Here is an 18,921-nt window from a genome sequence, read left to right as displayed (position 1 = left end):
GAAGAAAGATGTCAGTAATGTACCAAGTGAATTTAAGGACAAGGTGAAAGTTGGAGGCAAAGATGATGAAATTAATGAGCTCAGCACAGGTGCATGAAGCAGCACCAATGCAGTCATCAACATAGTGCAGGAAGGATTGGGGATCATTACCGGGAAAGGCTTGGAACACATAGCCAATGAAAAGGCAGGCATTCCTGGGGCCCATGCCTACCCTTTGAGTTTGGAGAGAATGAGAGGAGCAAAAGGAGAAATTGTTGAGGGTGAGGACCTGTTCTGCCAGATGAAGGAGGGTGGTGGAGGGGAACTGGTTGTGGAGGAGGAGTCCCCACCTCGAAACCCATAGAACTATTCTGCAAACTGTCACCTCTATCCCGAGGTTCTGTCTTCGAGAAGCCCTGTATTGGTTAAAACCTCATCATTGAGTCATACAACGGGGAAACAGGTTCTTCAGCCCAAAGATTCCAACCCGACCAAGATGCCCATCTCAGCTCATCCCATTTGCTCGCATTTAGCCCAAAACTCTCTGGTTTAGAGTCTAAACCTTTCCTACCCATGCACCTGTCAAGTGTATTTTAAATGTTATTAATGTACTTTCCTGAACCACCCTCTGGGTGAAACACTTCCCTCCCCCTCCTCCCCAGGCTCCTATTAAATCTTCCCCCTCTCACCTTAACCTGTGCCCTCTAGTTCTTGATTCCCCAAGCCTGGGAAAAAGACTGTATGCATTCACCCTAACTGTACACGTCTTGATTTTATACACTTCTATAGGACCATCTGTCATTCTGCTACACTCCACTCTATGTATCAGTACCTCACCATACTTGTGCACATGACAATAAACTCAACTTGATTTGACCTGGCCCATTTTTCTACCAGCGAGCTGGTTACTAATGCATGCTGTGGTTCCTGACACAGCCGGGTTGGGGAAGCCATTTTAAGACCATAGTACATAGGAGCAGAATTAGGCCATTTGGCACATCGAGTATGCTCCACCATTTGATTATGGCTGATTTAATTTCCCTCTCAACCTCATACTCCTGTCTTTTCCCCACAACCATTGATGCCCTGACTAATTAAGTACCTGTCAACCTGAATGACAGGCATAACTGTTATATACCCATGACTTGGCCTCCACAGCTGTCTGTGGCAATGAGTTCCACAGATTCTACATCCTCTGACTAAAGAAATTCCTTCTCATCTCCGTTCTAAAGGGATGCCCTTCTATTCTGAGGCTGTACCCTCTGGTCCTAGACTCTTTCATGATTGGACAGATCCTCTGTACGTCAACTTATCTTTGCATTTCAATATTCAGTGGGTTTCAATGAGATTCCCTTTCATTCTTCTAAACCTCAGTGAGTACAGGCCATTAAAGCACTCCCCATATGTTAACCCTATCATTCCTGCTATCATTCTTGTAAAATCTTCTGGATCCTCTCCAATGCAAGCACATCTTTTCTTAGATATGGGGCCCAAAACTGCTCACAATACTCCAAATGTGGTCTGACCAATGCCTTATAAAGCCCCAGCATTACATCCTTGCTCTTATTCTAGTCCTTTGGAAATGAATGCCAACTGCAAGACCCTACAAAGGATTGTGAAGACCACTGAGAGGATCTTCGGGGTCTGTCTTCTACCCCTCTGCGATACTTACCAGGGGCCCTTAGCATTGTCAATAATCTCTCCCATCCTTCCAACAATCTCTTCTATCCCATACCATCAGGCTGGAAGTATCATAGTATTAAGACAAGGACTGTTAGGATGGGAAACAGCTTCTTCCCTCAGGCCCTGAGACTACAGAACTCCCTGCCACCACCCAGGTCTCACCATGTATGAAGCACCAGTACTGTTATACTAATTACTGTTTAACTTGTGACGTAAATGCACCTTATTATTTGCTAATTTATTTGTGGTAATATTACTTTATGTTTTGTGTGAGTTATATATATTGTGTTGTGCACCTTGGTCTGGAGGAACGTTGTTTCATTTGGCAGTATACATGTATACAGTTGAAATAACAATAAGCTTGAGCTAACATCACACTTGCCTTCCCTCTACAGCAGCGACATGACTGAAAACAGTGTGTGCAGCAGACGAGCGGTAAGTCAGTGCTGCCCCCCGACCACTGTGGCTTCTTGTGCCAGGCATTCTCATCAGTAGCTGCCAACAAATGTGATACTAGGCAAGTAGCTACAGGAGGCAACAAGAAGTTACCTTTGGTGCTACAAGCTCAGATAAAGGCCACCATACAGAAACTTACCAATGTCCTTCATCAATGCTGAAGATAGCTATCACTCTTCACACCAATTTATAATGTGTTTACAACTGCATGATCTGTAGTACAGCAGCAATGGTTAGTTTACAAGGGACAGCACTTAAAACTATTTATGCATTTAGACCTTAAGTAGACTGAACTTCCAAACTTTGACAAACTTTTATCAGAATTCAAGGTAAATTTATTATCTGTGTGATCATACACTACCTTGAGATTCATATTCTTGCAGGCATTCACAGGAAAAAAGAAATACAACAGAATTTATGAAAAACTGTAAACGAAGACTGACAAACAACCAATGTGCAAAAGACAAACTGTGGAAGTACCTAATAAAGTGGCCACTGAGTGTATGTTTGTGGTCTTCTGCGGATGTAGCCCATCCACTTCAAGGTTCAATGTGTTGTGTATTCAGGGGTGCTCTCCTGCACACCACTGTTGTAACATGAGGTTATTTGAGTTACTGTTGCCTTCCTGTCAGCTTGAACCAGTCTAGACTTTCTTCTTTCACCTCTCTCATTAACAAGGCATTTTTGCCCACAAAACTGGCTCTCACTGGATTTTTTTTTGTTTTTCACACCATTCTCTGTAATCTCTAAGAGACTGCTGTGCATGAAAATCACAGAGCAGCAGTTTCTGAGATACTCAAACCACCCTGTCTGGTACCAACAATCACTCCACAAAGTCACTTAGATCACGTTTCTTCCCCATTCTGATGTTTGGTCTGAACAACAACCGAACCTCTTGACCATGTCTGCATGCTTTTATGCATTGAGTTGCTACCGCATGATTGGCTGATTAGATATTAGCATTATTCGGTGTACCTAATAAAGTGGCCACTAAGAACATGAGTTGCTAAGGACTCCCTAAGAGTGAGTCTGTAGGTAGTGGAATCAGTTCATAGTGGTGAATTAAGTTATCCACACCACTTCAGGAGCATTGTTGCAAAATAGACATACCACGTGATTCTCTTGCCTAGTAGCAAATATGACAGACAGGACAGAAAGGGAACAGTGTCCTTGCTTAAAGACACAGTGCAAATATTAACCTTGCTTTCCTCTCCATAGATGCTGCTTGACCTGCTGCGGTTTTCCAACGTTTTCTGATTTTTTTTTTGTTTACATTTCGGTTTCCATGCTTCAGTGATACTTTGCGGTTTATAAGGTAGTGCTGTTCATGTTTGGTAACACAGCTACACAATCCCTGACTTTCATTCCTGGGTTAAAAGTCATTCATATTCAAACACATGCTTTATACTGAGTTTGTGCTCGTGTCTGGCTTAGAGAGAAGTCAACTGTTCAGTGGTACCTTGTGGTTTGCAATTGATGGGGTGGGTGAGACAAGGTTCCCTCCTCCGGTTCAAAGAGTTGGGGTAAACTAGCTAGAGGAAATTAACAACAAAAATCAACAAAGTTAAAATAACTAATTAGATATTACGAACTGCATTCAGGAAAATGAAAGAGTGAGACCCTTTTCTTTCAAATTCAGTACGAGTCACAAATCAGCCCCTCCTGCCACAGATACTGTTAACATTGTTAGCTCGTTTTTACTTCCTGTTCGAGTTACTGCTAGCGTTTGCCTGTTTCAGTATGTATCAGTCTGCTCTGCAGTGGGTACCGATGAAAAAAAATGACTTCCTCGTCCTGTGCTCTCAAGCCCTCATGCATTTTCTATTCTCCCACAAGCTGCATCTCTTTTTAGTGTCCTTCTCTGCTGAACCCTCCCCACCCACCCCCTCCCCCAGCTCTAACTGCGCTCATCAGCAGTGAATTCGAACACGGTTTCTGATTCATGTGCCTGCCTATGGTGCCTCTCCCAAACACACACACTATATATATATAATATATATATATTTATAAATATCAGAACATACACATACATTCATTCCTGTCCTTGTTTCTGAGTCTGATGGAAATTTACAGCTATTTCTGTGAGTGCCTGAACATCAAATTTTGTATTTTGATTACAGTTCCTTATTCTCTCTATTTCTGCCTTCTCACTCTCGGCCTCTGACACTCTAACTCAGACATGCTTACATTGTCTGTGGCTGATTGTCTCTCTGGGTCTGTGCTCACTCTGTTCCTCCCCCAGCCTTAGGGAAACACGTCACTATCTCTGAGTCTATGCAAAATCACTCAGGGGGTGGGGGGAAAGGTTCTTAAGGAGGTCCATGAAACTTGAAGGCATCATATTAACCTGGTCAAATACCTTCATAAACTTGGACTTGTATCTTATTTTACACCTTATTAGAGAAAAATTCAATTTCTTACAAAATAAATGAATTTTACACAAATTTAACAATATTTTACTGACATATTTTCAGAAGGATTTTTAATTCATTCCGAGGTTCTAACCGAGGAAAAATATTCATTAAACAAAGGCAAAAATATTGCAAGCACATACCAAGTCAATTGATGTCTAAAATAAAGCTGTTGTATGGGGTGAAAGACTGTAAATTGTTTTTGAAAACCTGGTGCAAAATTGGAAGAAATTGTCCCAGGAAATCCCCACCTCATTTTACCCATGATTCTTTCTCCCCTACAACCTTGAAGGTCAGTCACCTTGGGTTCAGGTTGACCTTGAGCCCCCCACACACCCCTTGAGTGATTGAACAACAGCATACTCATAATTTGTGAAAGGTTATCCCCCAAGTCACTACACCTTGTCACACAGTTGCCCGAAGGGCTTTCCAGGCTGTTAATCAATGGAGTGATGTTTGTTACAGTGCCCACATGGAAGTGCCACCTGACTGTACCACTGAGAAACAAATCTCAGTTGGCTAGAATTCCAGATAAACCCTGCTTGGCATTCACAACATGTGAGCGGTTTTGGGAAGTGGCAAGCTCAACTTCAGTCACACAAAAGATTCTGTAGATGTTGTAAATCTTGAGGAAAAAAATGCTGGAGAACTTAGCAGGTCAGGCAGCGTCTAAGGAGGAGAATGAACGGTCGAAGTTACAGGCTGAGACCCTTCATCAGGACTGGAATGGAAGGGTGCAGAAGCCAGGATAAGAAGGTAGGGGGAAGGGGAGCCAGCTTGCACTCCTCCCAGTCCTGATGAAAGGTCTCGGCTAAAAATGTCAACTGTTCATTTCCCTCTATAGGTGCTGCCTATCCTCCTGGGGTCCTTCAGCTTTTTGTGTGTGTTGCTCAGCTTCAGTGGAGCCACCTCACTCAAAGTCCTCAGTCAGAATCTTGATCCTGCTGCCTCCAGCCACAGAGTGGGTTTCTGGTTGAGAGGATGTTTGCTATGAGAAACTATTGCACAGTAACCAATTCAGTTGTGCATTCAAATCCCATTCCAAAGCTCTGTACCCAAGATCAAGGCTGATGTCCCCAAATGCAGTACTAGACTCTTGGAGATGCTATCCTTCAGACAAGATATCACACCAAAGTTCAGTCTGTTCTTCCATGGTACATTCGAGAAACTTTACCCTGGTACCTTGGACAAAATTGGTAAAATTGTTTTTTGTCACAATGAAAAACTTGTCTTGCAGATCAATCAATTACAACAGGTCATTAAGGTAGTACAAGGTAACCCACTAAGAGAATGCAGAATAAAGTGTTCCAGTTACAAAAAAAAAGAGCAGTGCAGGTGGGCAATAAGGTGTAAGTCAAGATTCTATCTTATCGCACTAGGGAACCACTCAATAGTCTTATAGCAACAGAATAGTATCTGTCCTTAAGCCTTCAGATTTTTGTATCTTCCCAACTGAGGTGGGTGCGGAAGAAGAGCGAATGCTTGGTATGGGTGAGGGGTTTGACCATAAGATATAGGAGCAGAATTAGGCCATTTGACCCATTTGATTATACAGGCTGCTTTACAGAGGCAGCAGAAGTGCAGACAGGGTCTATGGACTCAAAATCAATTTATTTAGTCACTCATGCATTGCTATTTCTGGGATCTTGCTTTGTGCTAAATCGGCTGCAATGTTTGCTATGTTACAAGAGGCTGCACTACAGCACTACTTCGTTAACCGCTAAAAACATGTAAAAGGAGTTATGTAAATGCAGATCTTTCTTTTTAGTCCAGCACCCTTTATGGGCTGTCCAAAATTCACAGGTCCATTATGTTGCAAAAAATATAAAATGTATAACTAGCAAAATATTTCATATTATTTAAAGAGACCCCGGAATATCGCAATGTTAGGCATCTGGACATATTTTTGACAGCAATTCGGGTAAAGACACAACTGTAACAAATAAATAACCTAAATTTTAATTCCGATGATTTTGATATGGTTTGGGAGTATAGTATCGAGAGTATAATCACCCTTTGAGGAGGTGTTGACTGGGTTTTGTCTGCCTTCTGATTTTTTTTTTGCACGGACCACCTTAAACGCCTGCAGTGTGACCCAGCTCCCCACCCTCAGAGGGAGCCAGCACCAGGGTGGGGAAAGAGATTACAGACACACTCTCCTCACTGGCGCCATTATTCGCTGCCGCTCTCAATCTTATTTTGCCGTGTTGGGTTATTTTTTTCCCTTTCACCCTTTATTTTGGAAACCGACCCACGTCTTCTTGCTGTTGCATTCCAACCCTCTCCCCTACCACCCACCCTCCCATCACACCAGCACCACCCTCCCCCACCCTCCCCACAACAGCCCTTCCCTCCGCCTGTGTCCCGGGCTCCACCGGTGCAGCGAACCCCGGTCAACACTCGGAGCAGCGTCCGCTAGTATTCCGCCACCGCTTCTGCCAAGGTAAGCACCGCTGCCGGCCCGGCTCCGCACCCTCGGGCGCTCCCCAAACCCAGTGCCGTCATTCCCTCCGCCTTTGCCAGATGTTCAGGGTGGGGGAGGGAGCACAGATCGGATCCCAGCTCCCCCCCCCCCCATGTTTCTCTTTCTTCTCAGTTCAGGGAAAGCGTTCCTAACATTTAAAGTGGTAATGCCTCCACTTCTTTTTCTCTCTTTCTCATGGGCCCCACCTGAAGTTGCTTGAATTCCTGATTGTTTTTTGTTGCGATGGACTTTCCTTCCTTGTGACCAAAACAAAAACAAATACACTCCCTGTCCCAATGAAGGGCTTGGTCCAAAATGTCGACTGTTTATTCTCCCCCCCCCCATAGAAGCTGCCTGACTTGCTGAGTTCCTCCAGAATTTTGTGTGTTCCTCACACTTTCCCTTCAATCTCTTTTTACAGGACTGTAGCTAATACAGTAGTTGTGGTCACAGTTGGATTTGGGGTCAGAGTGTTATACAGCAGGGAAACAGGCCCTTCAGCTCAACACATCCATGCCAACCAATTTATCTACCTGAGTTAACCTCATTTGTCTGCATTTGCCGCCTGAACCCTTTCTAACCATGTCTTTTCAACATTCTAATTGTATCCACTTCTACCACTCCCTCTAGCAGCTTGCTCCACATATCCACCAAACTGTGAAAAAGTTGCCCTCACATCCCCTTTAAATCTTCCCCCCTCCATGTAAAATCTGTGTTCTCTAGTATTAAGCTCCCCAACCTCAGGGGAAAAAACCACTGTGGCCTTTCATTTCACTCCTCATTTTACAAATTTCTGTAAGTTCACCTCTCAAGCCTTATATGCTTCAGGGAATTCAGCCCCAGCCTTAACCCAATTGCCCTAGTCCTGGTAAAGTCCTTATATCTTTACAGCTTCCTTTTCAGCATTTAGGAAACCCCCAGAGCCAATTTGTACTCATTCAGCTCCCTTGGATCACAATGCATTCTTGACCATGTATTGTTTCTCTCAAATAATGTTAATGAGCCTGAGCCCAACTTGGCATTGGTTTGGTGGAAAGAAATAGAGTTAAACATTTTTAGCACAAAAGTGCTGCCAAATAAGTGCTTCCAGCATTTCTTATTTTTATTTCAGATTTTCAGCATCTGCAGTTTCTCTTTGAGTTTTATCAACACATCGGTTCTGGTTGGAGATTGGGAGGAGGGGCATGGTGGGGAAGAGGGGAAGTGCATCTTGTGAATATTGTTTGAAGCCCTTCCACTGTTCTGGAGGTTGGGGTCAGGGTTGGAGTTTGTGATAAATGATACATGTTGAAAGAGCAGCAAATAATTTCCTTTTTTTGCAAAATAAAAGGCCCTTGATTATGATATGTGTCGGGAAATGGTGATTTAAAAGATAATAAAAGATTTGTGGCTCAGAATGCCATGAGTTTGTGGTTTATATTGCAGCTGGCATCAATGCTTTCTTCCGGTCTTTTTACCTGGATGAAGTTAGCTGAGTGTATTTATTGTTCCTTCCCTGCTTTAAGTGAGAAGCTGGTGCTATGTTTACCAATTGTTTGTATAGTTAATTATAATCTATAGTGGCTTTTTATGTATTGGACTGTAATACTGCTGCAAAATAAATTTTTTACACTGCACTGTTATTGTTTTACCTTATTCTGGCTCAATGTACTGTGTAATGATTTGATCTGTTTGAACAGTTTGCAGGACAAGCTTTTCATTGTATTTCAGTACATGTGACAATAATAAACTAATACCAAGTTCACAATGTACACTCAGTGGCCACTTTATTAGGTACACCCACGCCTACTCATTAATGCAAATATCTAATCAGCCAATCATGTGGCAGCAACTCAATGCATAAAAGCATGCAGACATGGTCAAGAGGTTCTGTTCAAAAATAAGCATGGGGAAGAAATGTGATTTTGACCGTGGAATGGCTGTTGGTGCCAGATGGGGTGGTTTGCGTATCCCAAAACTGCAGATCTTCTGGGAATTTCGCGCATAACAGTCTCTAGAGCATACAGAGAATGGCGCAAAAAGCAAAAAATATCCAGTGAGCGGCAGTTCTGTGGTTGAAAATGCCTTGTTAATGAGAGAGGTCAGAGGAGAATGGCCAGACTGGTTCAAGCTGACAGGAAGGCGACAGTAACTCAAATAACCACACATTACAACAGTGATGTGCAGAAGAGCATCTCGAAATAAACAACATGCCATAACTCGAAGTGGTACGACAGAAGCAAAAAACCTCAAGCATACACTCAGTAGCCACGTTATTGGGTCTACCTGATAAAGTGGCCACTGAGTGTATGTAAGTGATAATAAACCTGATTCTGATTCTGACATACTAGCCTGATCGAGAGTCTGTCTCATAGCATTTATTTTTAATATAATCATGGATTGATAATGACAAGAGCAGCATCTGATACTGATCTGTTCTCGCCCCTGAGAGGGTAGAGGTGAGTGGCCTTTATGAACTATTGCTGCTGATGTGCTGAAGGTTCTCCCTCTGAGCTGTTAGGTAGAGAGTTCCAGCGTCAACGTGCACTGCTGTCCTTGTACCCATTGAGTATGAAACACTGTGCTGTATTTGTAATGTGACAGAATGGTTTCTGTATCAAAGAGTACACTTTGAGACAATCGTGTTCAATTCCTTGTTCCTACTGTACCTCTGCCACTGAAACAGCCCATCTTCCCACTCTTGCAGACAAAACATCAGAGGACCTCAGCGGCTCAGGCAGCACCTGTGCAGGGAAATGGGTGGTCGATGTTTTGGATCAATTTTCTTCATCTGGTTCCGGACCTGAATCATCATCCGTCTTTTTCCCTCCTCAGACACTGCCTTACTCGCTGAGTTCCTACAGTGTTTTGTGCGTTGCTCCAGATCCCGGTGTCTGCTGTCTCGTGTATCTCCATCCCTCCCAGGGCTGGCTTGTCCTTCAAAGTTCCTGAGCTACATTCACAGCATCCTAGTCAGTCCCTCATCTCACTTATGCCAACTTGTTCCTGCTGCTCGCAATCATGTAATGTTTCTCTTGGTAACGGTAAATGTGTTTGTTACCATTAAATGAATGTAAATATTGCCTGAGCTCAACCTGGCATTGTGGAAAGAAATGTAGAGTTAAACAGTTTAGATCAGATGATGGTTTTACAGCATTTTCTGTTTTTATTTCAGATTTTCGGCATCTGCAGTTTTATTATTATTAGCATCAATTTGGTTGGGAGGAGGGAGATTGTGGATATTAGAACAGTACAAGTCTTTGGCCCACGATGTTGTCCCAAAATTTTAACCTCCTCGAAGATCAATCTAACGCTTTGCTCCCTACATAGCCCTCTGTTTTTCTTTGATCCATGTAGTTATCTAAGAGACTCTTAAATGTCCCTAATGTATCTGCCTCTACTGCCACCCCTCACAGTGCACTTCATGAAGTTAGCACTCTCTGTGTTTGAAAAAACCTACCTCTGACATCCCCCCCCCAATTCTATCTTCCAACCACCTTAAAATTATGCCCTCTTGTATTAGCTATAGCTGCTCTAGGATAAAGGAGCTGGTTGTCCAGCCTATCTATGCCTTTTGTCATCTATCTATGACCTCTATCAAGTCATCTCTCATCCTCCTTCGTCCAAAGAGAAAAGACCTAACTCACTCAACCTTTCCTCATAAGACATGCTCTCTAATCCAGGCAGCATCATGGTAAACCTACTCTGCACTCTCTAAAGGTTCCACATCCTTTCTATAATGAGGCAACCAGAACTGGACACAATATTCCAAGTGTGGTCTAACCAGAGTTTTAGGGAGCTACAACATTACTTAGCGGCACTTGAACTCAATTGCCCAACTAATTGATGAAGGCCAACACACCATATGTCTTCTTAACGATCCCATCAATTTGTGTAGTAACAATGTGATGAATCAACTACTCTGACATATGTTGGTTTCTGGATCCATTCCAGAAGCCCCCTGCTTGTTGATTGATATCAAGACCCCCTCCCCACCTCCGCTTTTTTTGAGCTTGCTGCACCTTATTCCTTTTTCCCACCCTGGTGCAAACTTCCAGCTCAACATATACCTCCTCAAACCCCATCTTGTCACTTAATGGTAAATTGATTTGGAATTGGTTTATTATTGTCGCATGTACCGGGATGCAGTGAAAAGCTTGTCTTGCAAACTATTCCTACAGATCACAGTGCAATCTGTTAGAACAAGGTAAAACAGTAAGAATGAAGAATAAAGTGTAACAGATACAGAGAAAGTAGAGTTCAAGTTCATAATGAGGTGAATTGTGAGGTCAACTTATCGCACTCAGGAACTATTAAAAAGTCTTATGACAGCTGTCCTTGCGCCTGGTGGTATGTGCTTTCAGGCTTTTGTATCTTCTGCTCGATGGGAGCGAGGAGACGGGAGAATGTCTGGGGTGGGTGGGGTCTTTGATTATGCTGCATGCTTTGCTGAGGCAGCGTGAAGTGTAGTCAGGGTCCATAGAGGGGAGGTTGGTTTCCATGATGTGCTGAGCTGTGTCCACAGATTTCTGTTTCCTGACTGCTTGTGTCCACTCAGTGTCGAGTTCTCCCTCTAATCTCCATCCCGAAACCTACAGACCACCTAACACTAATGTGCTATAGAAAAGCCACGCTAACTGACGTTCTTTATCATATGTTACTCTCATCAACTTTGCAAAGATTTTGACTGAGTCCACTTACTGTGTGGTTGTGTTCCTCTCTTATGTTGAATGGCTGCAGGGAGAAAGTTTGTCGCTGTTTGAAACGTTTGTGCGTGCTTTTGAATGGGGTTGGCATCAGTTGCCCTGCCACATGTGCGCTGCGCAGTGCTGGCAGTCTCTTAAAAAGAGGTGTTGGCAACTGACTCTAATCAACCACGGAAGTAGTATTGGACGTAAAGCTGGGGAGAAAGAGTTTGTGCCTGTCCAAAGATGCCGAATAAAAAAATTGGCAGGGAACCAGAATTATACAGCACGCAAACAGGTCCTTTGACCCACCTCATTCATGCTGACTAAGTTGCCTACCTGAGTTAGTCCCATTTCCCAGCATTTTGCCCATCTTCCTCTAAACCTTTCCTATCCACGTTCCTATCTAAACATTATACTGTTGTAATTGTACCTCCCTCCACCACTTTCTCTGGCAGCTCATTCTATATACCCTCCATCCACTCTCTGGAAAAAGGGCTCCTTTTAAATCTTTCCCCTTTCACCTTAAACCAATGCCCTCTAGTTTTAGACCCCCCCCCCCGACCCTGGGGAAAGTTCTGCGACCATTCACCTTATCTATGCAGCTCATGGTTTTATAATTCTCTGTAAGGTCACCCCTGAGACACCTATGCTCCAGGGAAGCCCCAGCCTATGCATTTCTTATTATAGCTCAAGCTTTCCAGTCCTGCTAACATTCTCATAGATCTTTCTGCACCATTTTGACATCCTAAAAACAATGTCCCAGATCTTAGGAAAGATATCAATTAGATTGAAAGAATACAGAGAAAATTTATGAGGATGTTGCCAGGACTTGAGGGCCTGAGTTAGAGGGAAAGGTTGAATAGGGTAGGACTTTTCTCCCCCTGGAGCGTAGGGGAATGAGGGGAGATTTGATAGAGGTATATAAAATTGTGAGGGATGTAGATAGGGTCAATGCAAACTGGCTTTTTCCACTGTGGTTGTGTGAGACTAGAATTAGAGATCATAGGTTAAAGGTGAAATGTTTAAGGGAAACATGATGGGGAACTTCTTTACTCAGACGGTGGTGAGAGTGTGGAAGAGCAAGTGGTGGATGTGAGTTCGATATCAACATTTAAGAGAAGTTTGGATAGGTACGTGGATGGGAGGGGTATCGAGGAATATGGACCGGGTGAGAGTTGATTGGACTAAGCAGATTAATAGTTTGGTGTGGACTAGATGGGCCAAAGTGTTTCTGTGTTGTAGTGCTCTTTGATTCTATGTTCCTATACCCAGGCGACCAGAACTGCACACAATATGCCTTGTGTTGTCTTCCCAACATCTTGTACAGCAGTAACATGATTATGTGGGGGAGAGGTCTATTAGTCATTCTTGGCCACCATCCAGGGAACTGTGTGGAGGCCGTGCTCATGAATATCGGGGGAGGGGTTTGGGCTGAGCTGAATGTTGAGGTGTGAGGCTGCTTGTAACAGGATCAGACAGCTTGGCCTCACACACCATTGTATGAAGAGTCTGCATCACGTGGGAATCCTGGGCCAGCGAAGCAGACCTGCGCTTTCCTCTGTTCTATGGATTGCCTCCTGATTCTCTCAGCACTCCAGTGTGCACTTGCAACACGCATGATTTTTAATGCTTGCATTCTCCCAGGTGGAACAAGAAGTTTTATGTACAATACCACTTACACTTTCAGTAGCAGTGAGTTATTAATAGTTTGATAGAACTGCTCAATACATGTGGCAAATGAATCGTTTCACGTTTTCCTCACATTTCAGCCCTACTTTGGCAGGAGCTGCTTCAGGGAACTCAGCAGAGCATGCAGCATCTAAGGAGGGAAGTGGACAGTCGCTGTTTCCAGTCGAGATCCTTCAACTTAAAGGGTTGGCACAACATTGTGGGCCGAAGGGCCTGTACTGTTCTGTGTTCTATGTTCAATCTGATGTTGATGGAGGGTATTGATCCAGAATGTTGACTGTGCACTCCCCTCCAAGGGTGCCGCCTGGCCTGCTGAGTTCCTCCAGCACGATGAGTCTCAGAATCAGAATCAGGTTTAATATCACCGGCATGTCGTGAAAATTATCAACTTTGTAGCAGTAATACAATGTAATATGTGGTAAATATAGGAAAAAAAATGGAATTACAGCAATTATATATGTGTATATTAAATAGTTAAAATAAATAGTACAAAAACAGAAATTTTAAAAAAGTAGTGAGGTGGTATTCACGGGTTCATTGTCCATTTAGGAATCGGATGGCAGAGGGGAAGAAGCTGTTCCTGAATCGCTGAGTGTGTGCCTTCAGGCTTCTTCCTGACAGTAACAATGAGAAGAGGGCATGTCCTGGGTGGTGGGGGTCCTTAATGTGGATGGTGCCTTTCTGAGGTACTGCTCCTTGAAAATGTCTTGGATGCTACGAAGGCCAGTATCCATGATGGAGATGACTGATTTTACAACTTTCTGCAGCGCACTTCGATCCTGTGCAGTAGCCCCCCACCCACCCCACCAATACGAGGCAGTGATGCAGCCTGTCAGAATGCTCGCCACGGTACATCTGTAGAAGTTTTTGAGCATTTCAGGTGACAAACCAAACCTCCTCAAACTCCTAATGAAATATAGCCACTGTCTTGCCTTCTTTGTAGCTGCATTGATGTGTTGAGACCAGATTAGATCCTCAGGACTTTTTATTTTAAAAATGTGCATTATCTAATTGGTAAGGGATTGCAGAGCTGTCTGAGTATCCTTGTGCACAATTTGCAAAAGGCTAAAATGCAGTCACAGCAAGTAATTAGGAAAGCGCTCAGAATGTTATTGCTGATTGCAAAGGGAATTGAACACAAAGGTAGGGAACTTGTGCTTCAGTTATGAGGGCATTGGTGAGACTGTACTTGCAGTACTGGGAACAATATTAGTCTCCTTATTTAAATGAAGGATGTTAAAAGCTGGAAAGTAGTTCAGGAAAGTGGATTATACCAAGGCAACCTGGAATAGACAAGTTGTCCAATGGTTTGAATTATGAGTTAAGAGCAGGAGTAAGCTTGCCCCTCTCCCAACACCATCTAATAAGATTGTGACTGATTTGTAAGGTCAACTGCAAACTCCTCGTTACCCCCGTAGTAACTTGCACACTACTGCTGATGAGAAATCTCTCTACCTCTGGCTGAAGTTCAAGTTTAATTGTCATTTAACCATACATGAATACCTATGAATACAGCCAAACAGTGTTACTCCAGGGCCAAGGTGCAAAACACGGTACCAATAGTCATATACAGCACATATAAGATATCAGTAAAGTACAGTCACACAGAAAAAATGTAGTCCAAGTCCCTAAGTCCATGAATATCGCAGCAGTCTGCAGTCGAACACAATACAGCTTGCCTTCTGCCGAGCAAACACTGGAGATCAGCGCCAAATCCAGCATAGACGCAGCGCCACACAGTCTGCGGCACTCCGGGGAGCAGCCGACTTTGATGCTTCCCCCTAGGCGGCTGCAAGCATGGCTTTGAGGCCTAGTCCGCGCTATGGTCGAGGCCACGCAGCTCCCACGCAACCCACCCCCTGCAGTTCGCCAATAAACCAGTGAATCGGGCTTGCAGCATTCCACACCACCAATGACCAACAGGGTCCTGCGATCGCAAGAAAAACGACTAAGCTGATCACTCGCCGTTAGACTGCACACCTCCTTCACGCACATACGCCTCTCTGTCGCAGGCAGCATCACGGTCTGCACCAAGTCCAGCTCCTTCAGTTTCTCTGCCAACGAGCAACTCGCTGATGGGGTAGAGCTGCAGTATTTCAGTTCTTAATGTCCTGCAGGATCGTGCGATCATAAAAAATACATTTAAAAAAGACAATAACACTTTTGGTTGACTCCTTAGAAGCCACTGTGTCTGAGCGCGCCATCATCCTACTGGAATAAATTATTAAAAATATTCAAAGACTCTGCTTCCATTGTGATTTGAGGGAGTTCCAACAACTCACAGCCCTCAGTGAAAACATTTCGCCTCATCCTCGTAGTCATTCAGCCTTTTGAGCCTAGACTGCCATTCCATAAGATCAAGACTGACCTTTTACCTCATCACCATTTCCTGTAGTATCTCCACAGCTCTCGATTCTGTAATAGGTATTAGGAATTTCCTAATAGGGTTGAAGTATACAGTATAGGATGTTTTTTGATGTGGGGAAATCAAGAACTAGGGTTACTTTAAAAGTAAAGGGATCAGTTGTTTAAGACAAATGAGATGAAATTTGTTTTCTCAGAGGGTCATGAAGTTTAGAAACATCCTCACAGGGAGGTGGAAGCATGGTCTTTCAATATTTATAAGGTAGAGATTGATAGGCACTTGATAGAGGTGAAAGGTTATTACAGAATGTGGATTTGTTGTTACAATCAAATCTAGATTGATCATAGAGTAGGTTAAAAGGTCAGTACAACATAATGGGCCAAATGGCCTGTACTGTTCTATGTTCAAATGAACTGACCGAGCAGCCATGAGTAACCTACTTTGTTCTAAGTGGTACATTTGTGTGCCTGTTCAGCCTGCCTCCCCGTTTTCCTCACACTTGACCGAAAACTTTGTTTGAAGTGTCCTTCCAACAGCAGGTTGCGATCACACGAACGCTTCTTATTTTGAACAGCACACAAAGCGCTGGGGGATATCAGTGGGTCAGGCAGAATCTATGGAGGGAAATGGGCTGATGAAAAATCTTGATTCAAAAATATTGACTTGCCAACTTCCCTCCCACAGACGCTGCCTGATCCACCTAGTTCCTATAGCAGGTTGTCTGTTGCTCCAGATTCCAGCATCTGCAGTCTCTCATGTCTCAACTTTGCTCTATTTTGACTTGGTGAATGTAACCTATTAATAAGTTTTTTCCCTCCAAAGAAGTAATTTCAGCTCCTTGCATTGCAACTTTGCTCTCTCTTTAAACTTCATTGATTTTTTAAAAAAATTATCTTATTTGTCACATTGAAGCATACATGTGCATTAAAACACACAGTGAAATGCGTGACTTGTGTCAAATCAAATCGGTGAGGATTGTGCTGGGCAGCCCGCAAGTGTCACCGCACTTCCAATGCCAACATAGCATCCCCACAACTTATTGGCCCTAACTATAAGTCTTTGGAATGTGGGAGGAAATCAGAGCACCCATGCGGTCAAAGGGAGAACTTACAAATTGCTTACAGACAGTGACCTGAATCGAACCCTGATCAGTGATCACTGGCACAGTAAAGCAGTTCTGCTAACCGCTACGTATTTCACCATTTTCTAGCTTTCAATCTTGTCCAGTTGGCCTTGACTGATACTAATTTGGCTGGCACTGTAACAGAAGAAGACTAGTAGAGATTCAGCAGAGGCAGGGATGGAAGATACCCATTTCCTTTAGCACAGTGGTGATTAACTAGAAGGTTTTTGATTTAATACAACTGACAAAATGAATAGAGGGGCATCGAGAAGAAATTCTTTCACCCAGAGGACAATAAGAGGCAGGAAGCCTCAGTGTAGGTTGGAAATACGTGGAAGAGCAGGATTACACATTAGAAGCTGGGAAGTGAAATTAGTTTTGCTCGCCGGGAAGTGATCGTCAAGTCATAGAGCAATACAGCACTGATGCAGACCTTTCATCAGGTAGTCCATATAATAAGTCCATGCTGACTATGATGCTCACCCTGGCAGCTCATTCATATACCCACCATCCTTTGTGTTTAAAAAACATAGCCCTTACTCCCTTTTAAACATTTTCCATATCGCTTTAAATCTATGCTCTTTAGCTTTACACACTTCTACCCCAGGAGAAAAGACGATGACCATCCACATCTTGCTTTATTTATATTTCTATAATGTCACCCCTCAGCCTCCTCTGCTGTAGGGAAAACCTCTCACATTCTAAAGTGTGAAGTGTGCAATGGACAAATGTTTGAGAGGGTGAGATCGCTGTGGGGTCTGCGTGCACGTTATTTAGGTTGACTCTGTCTTGTGTATGTGTGTGATCTGAGCCAGGTCCTGGCTGATGGTTGCAGATGGAACTCTGAGCCAAGAGGCGGAGAGCAGGTCTCATTGTCCACCGTCTCAAATGCTTTCTCTCATTTGCTTCTGAACTGGTATCTCACTTGCTGTGCATTCGTGCAAGCACAGGAACTTAAAGAAGTGAAGTAACCAAATCATTTTGGGCAGTTAGAGAAAGCTGTACCTCACTGAAGCTTCTGTCTGCTGGATCCAAGAGGAAGGTACAGTAAATGTAAAACTCAGCAGCATTAGTGAACAAAAAAAAAAGACTTGTTTCTCCAGTGTTTTTCCCGGCCAGTATTGTTCTTGATCAACATCAGCTTTTGTGGTTACTGTTGTATTGCAGGAGATTCTGCAGACAACTCACATGTTGTGAGTTCTCCCAAACAGCGATCTGTAACGTCTAGATGTGTGATGTTTATTGAGAATAAATATGGGCCAGGCCAGAACATGAAATAAATCCTCTTCAAAATATTATTATGGGACCTTTTATGTAAATATAAGGAGGTCGATAGGATCTTGATTTAAAATTGCAATTAAGTTTTACGCCAGAATGTCAGTAGAGTTTTGTGCCTGGGCCGTTATAATGGAACTCAGAGGAAGAGTGCTGTCAGCAGAGCTATGGTGCATGGAGATTAAGGTGTCCCACATTCAATAAATAATGACCCAACAAACTCAGACACCCACCGTTTCGCAGCAGTCATGTACAAGCTTCATGAGTTTATGCCTCGTTGTAGGAGGCTGTGTTCAGTGTGGTTTAGTCCTATTAAGGAGGTTACATGGCACCTGTTTTTATTTGCTGCTGGAATGCTTTTTAGATTTTACAGATTAGTTTTAGCCTTCTGGGTGTTGTGTGAAGCATGCCTTTTTCAAATGAGATCCTTCTATCGCCCAAACACAGAAGACCCCAGTCTGCTGTGGGCTGAGACTGGGGGAAAGCTTATCAAAGTTCAAAAGTAAATTTATTATCAAAGTACCCTATACCACCCTGAAATTCATTGTCTTGCAGGCATTCATAGGAGATACAAAGAAGCACAATAGAATCAATGAAAAGCTGCACACAAAGACTGACAAACAGCTAATATGCAAAAGAAGTCAAACTGTGCAATACAAAAAAAATACATAAATAAATAATGAATAATACTGAGAACGTGAGTTGTGGAATCAGTTTAGTGTTGAGATGAGTGAACCTGGTGGTGTGAATCCTGAGGCTCCTGTGCCACCTTCCTGATGGCAGCAGTGAGAAGAGAGCATGACTGGGAT

The 18,921-nt window shown here is 43.3% G+C and overlaps 1 protein-coding gene across 4 annotated transcripts in view; it reads left to right on the top strand.

The window, feature by feature from the left end:
- The first annotated feature begins 2,057 nt into the window (after window positions 1–2,057).
- LOC140191382 (NGFI-A-binding protein 1-like) overlaps window positions 2,058–18,921 on the top strand; it is a 92,608-nt gene continuing 75,744 nt past the window's right edge. For 2 of the 4 annotated variants that reach the window (XM_072248756.1, XM_072248755.1), the window contains exon 1: window positions 2,058–2,097. In XM_072248756.1, coding sequence (XP_072104857.1) covers window positions 2,065–2,097 — 33 coding nt within the window. In that variant the 5' untranslated portion in view covers window positions 2,058–2,064. Of the gene's footprint in view, window positions 2,098–6,624; window positions 6,973–17,812; window positions 17,880–18,921 lie in introns of those variants that run through there. The other 2 variants (XM_072248757.1, XM_072248758.1) reach the window with 2 other exon arrangements.

Source organism: Mobula birostris, chromosome X (assembly GCF_030028105.1).
Source record: "Mobula birostris isolate sMobBir1 chromosome X, sMobBir1.hap1, whole genome shotgun sequence".
NCBI lineage: Eukaryota > Metazoa > Chordata > Chondrichthyes > Myliobatiformes > Myliobatidae > Mobula > Mobula birostris.
Note: the sequence above shows the minus strand (reverse complement) of the source record. Positions and strands in the feature narration are given on the sequence as shown.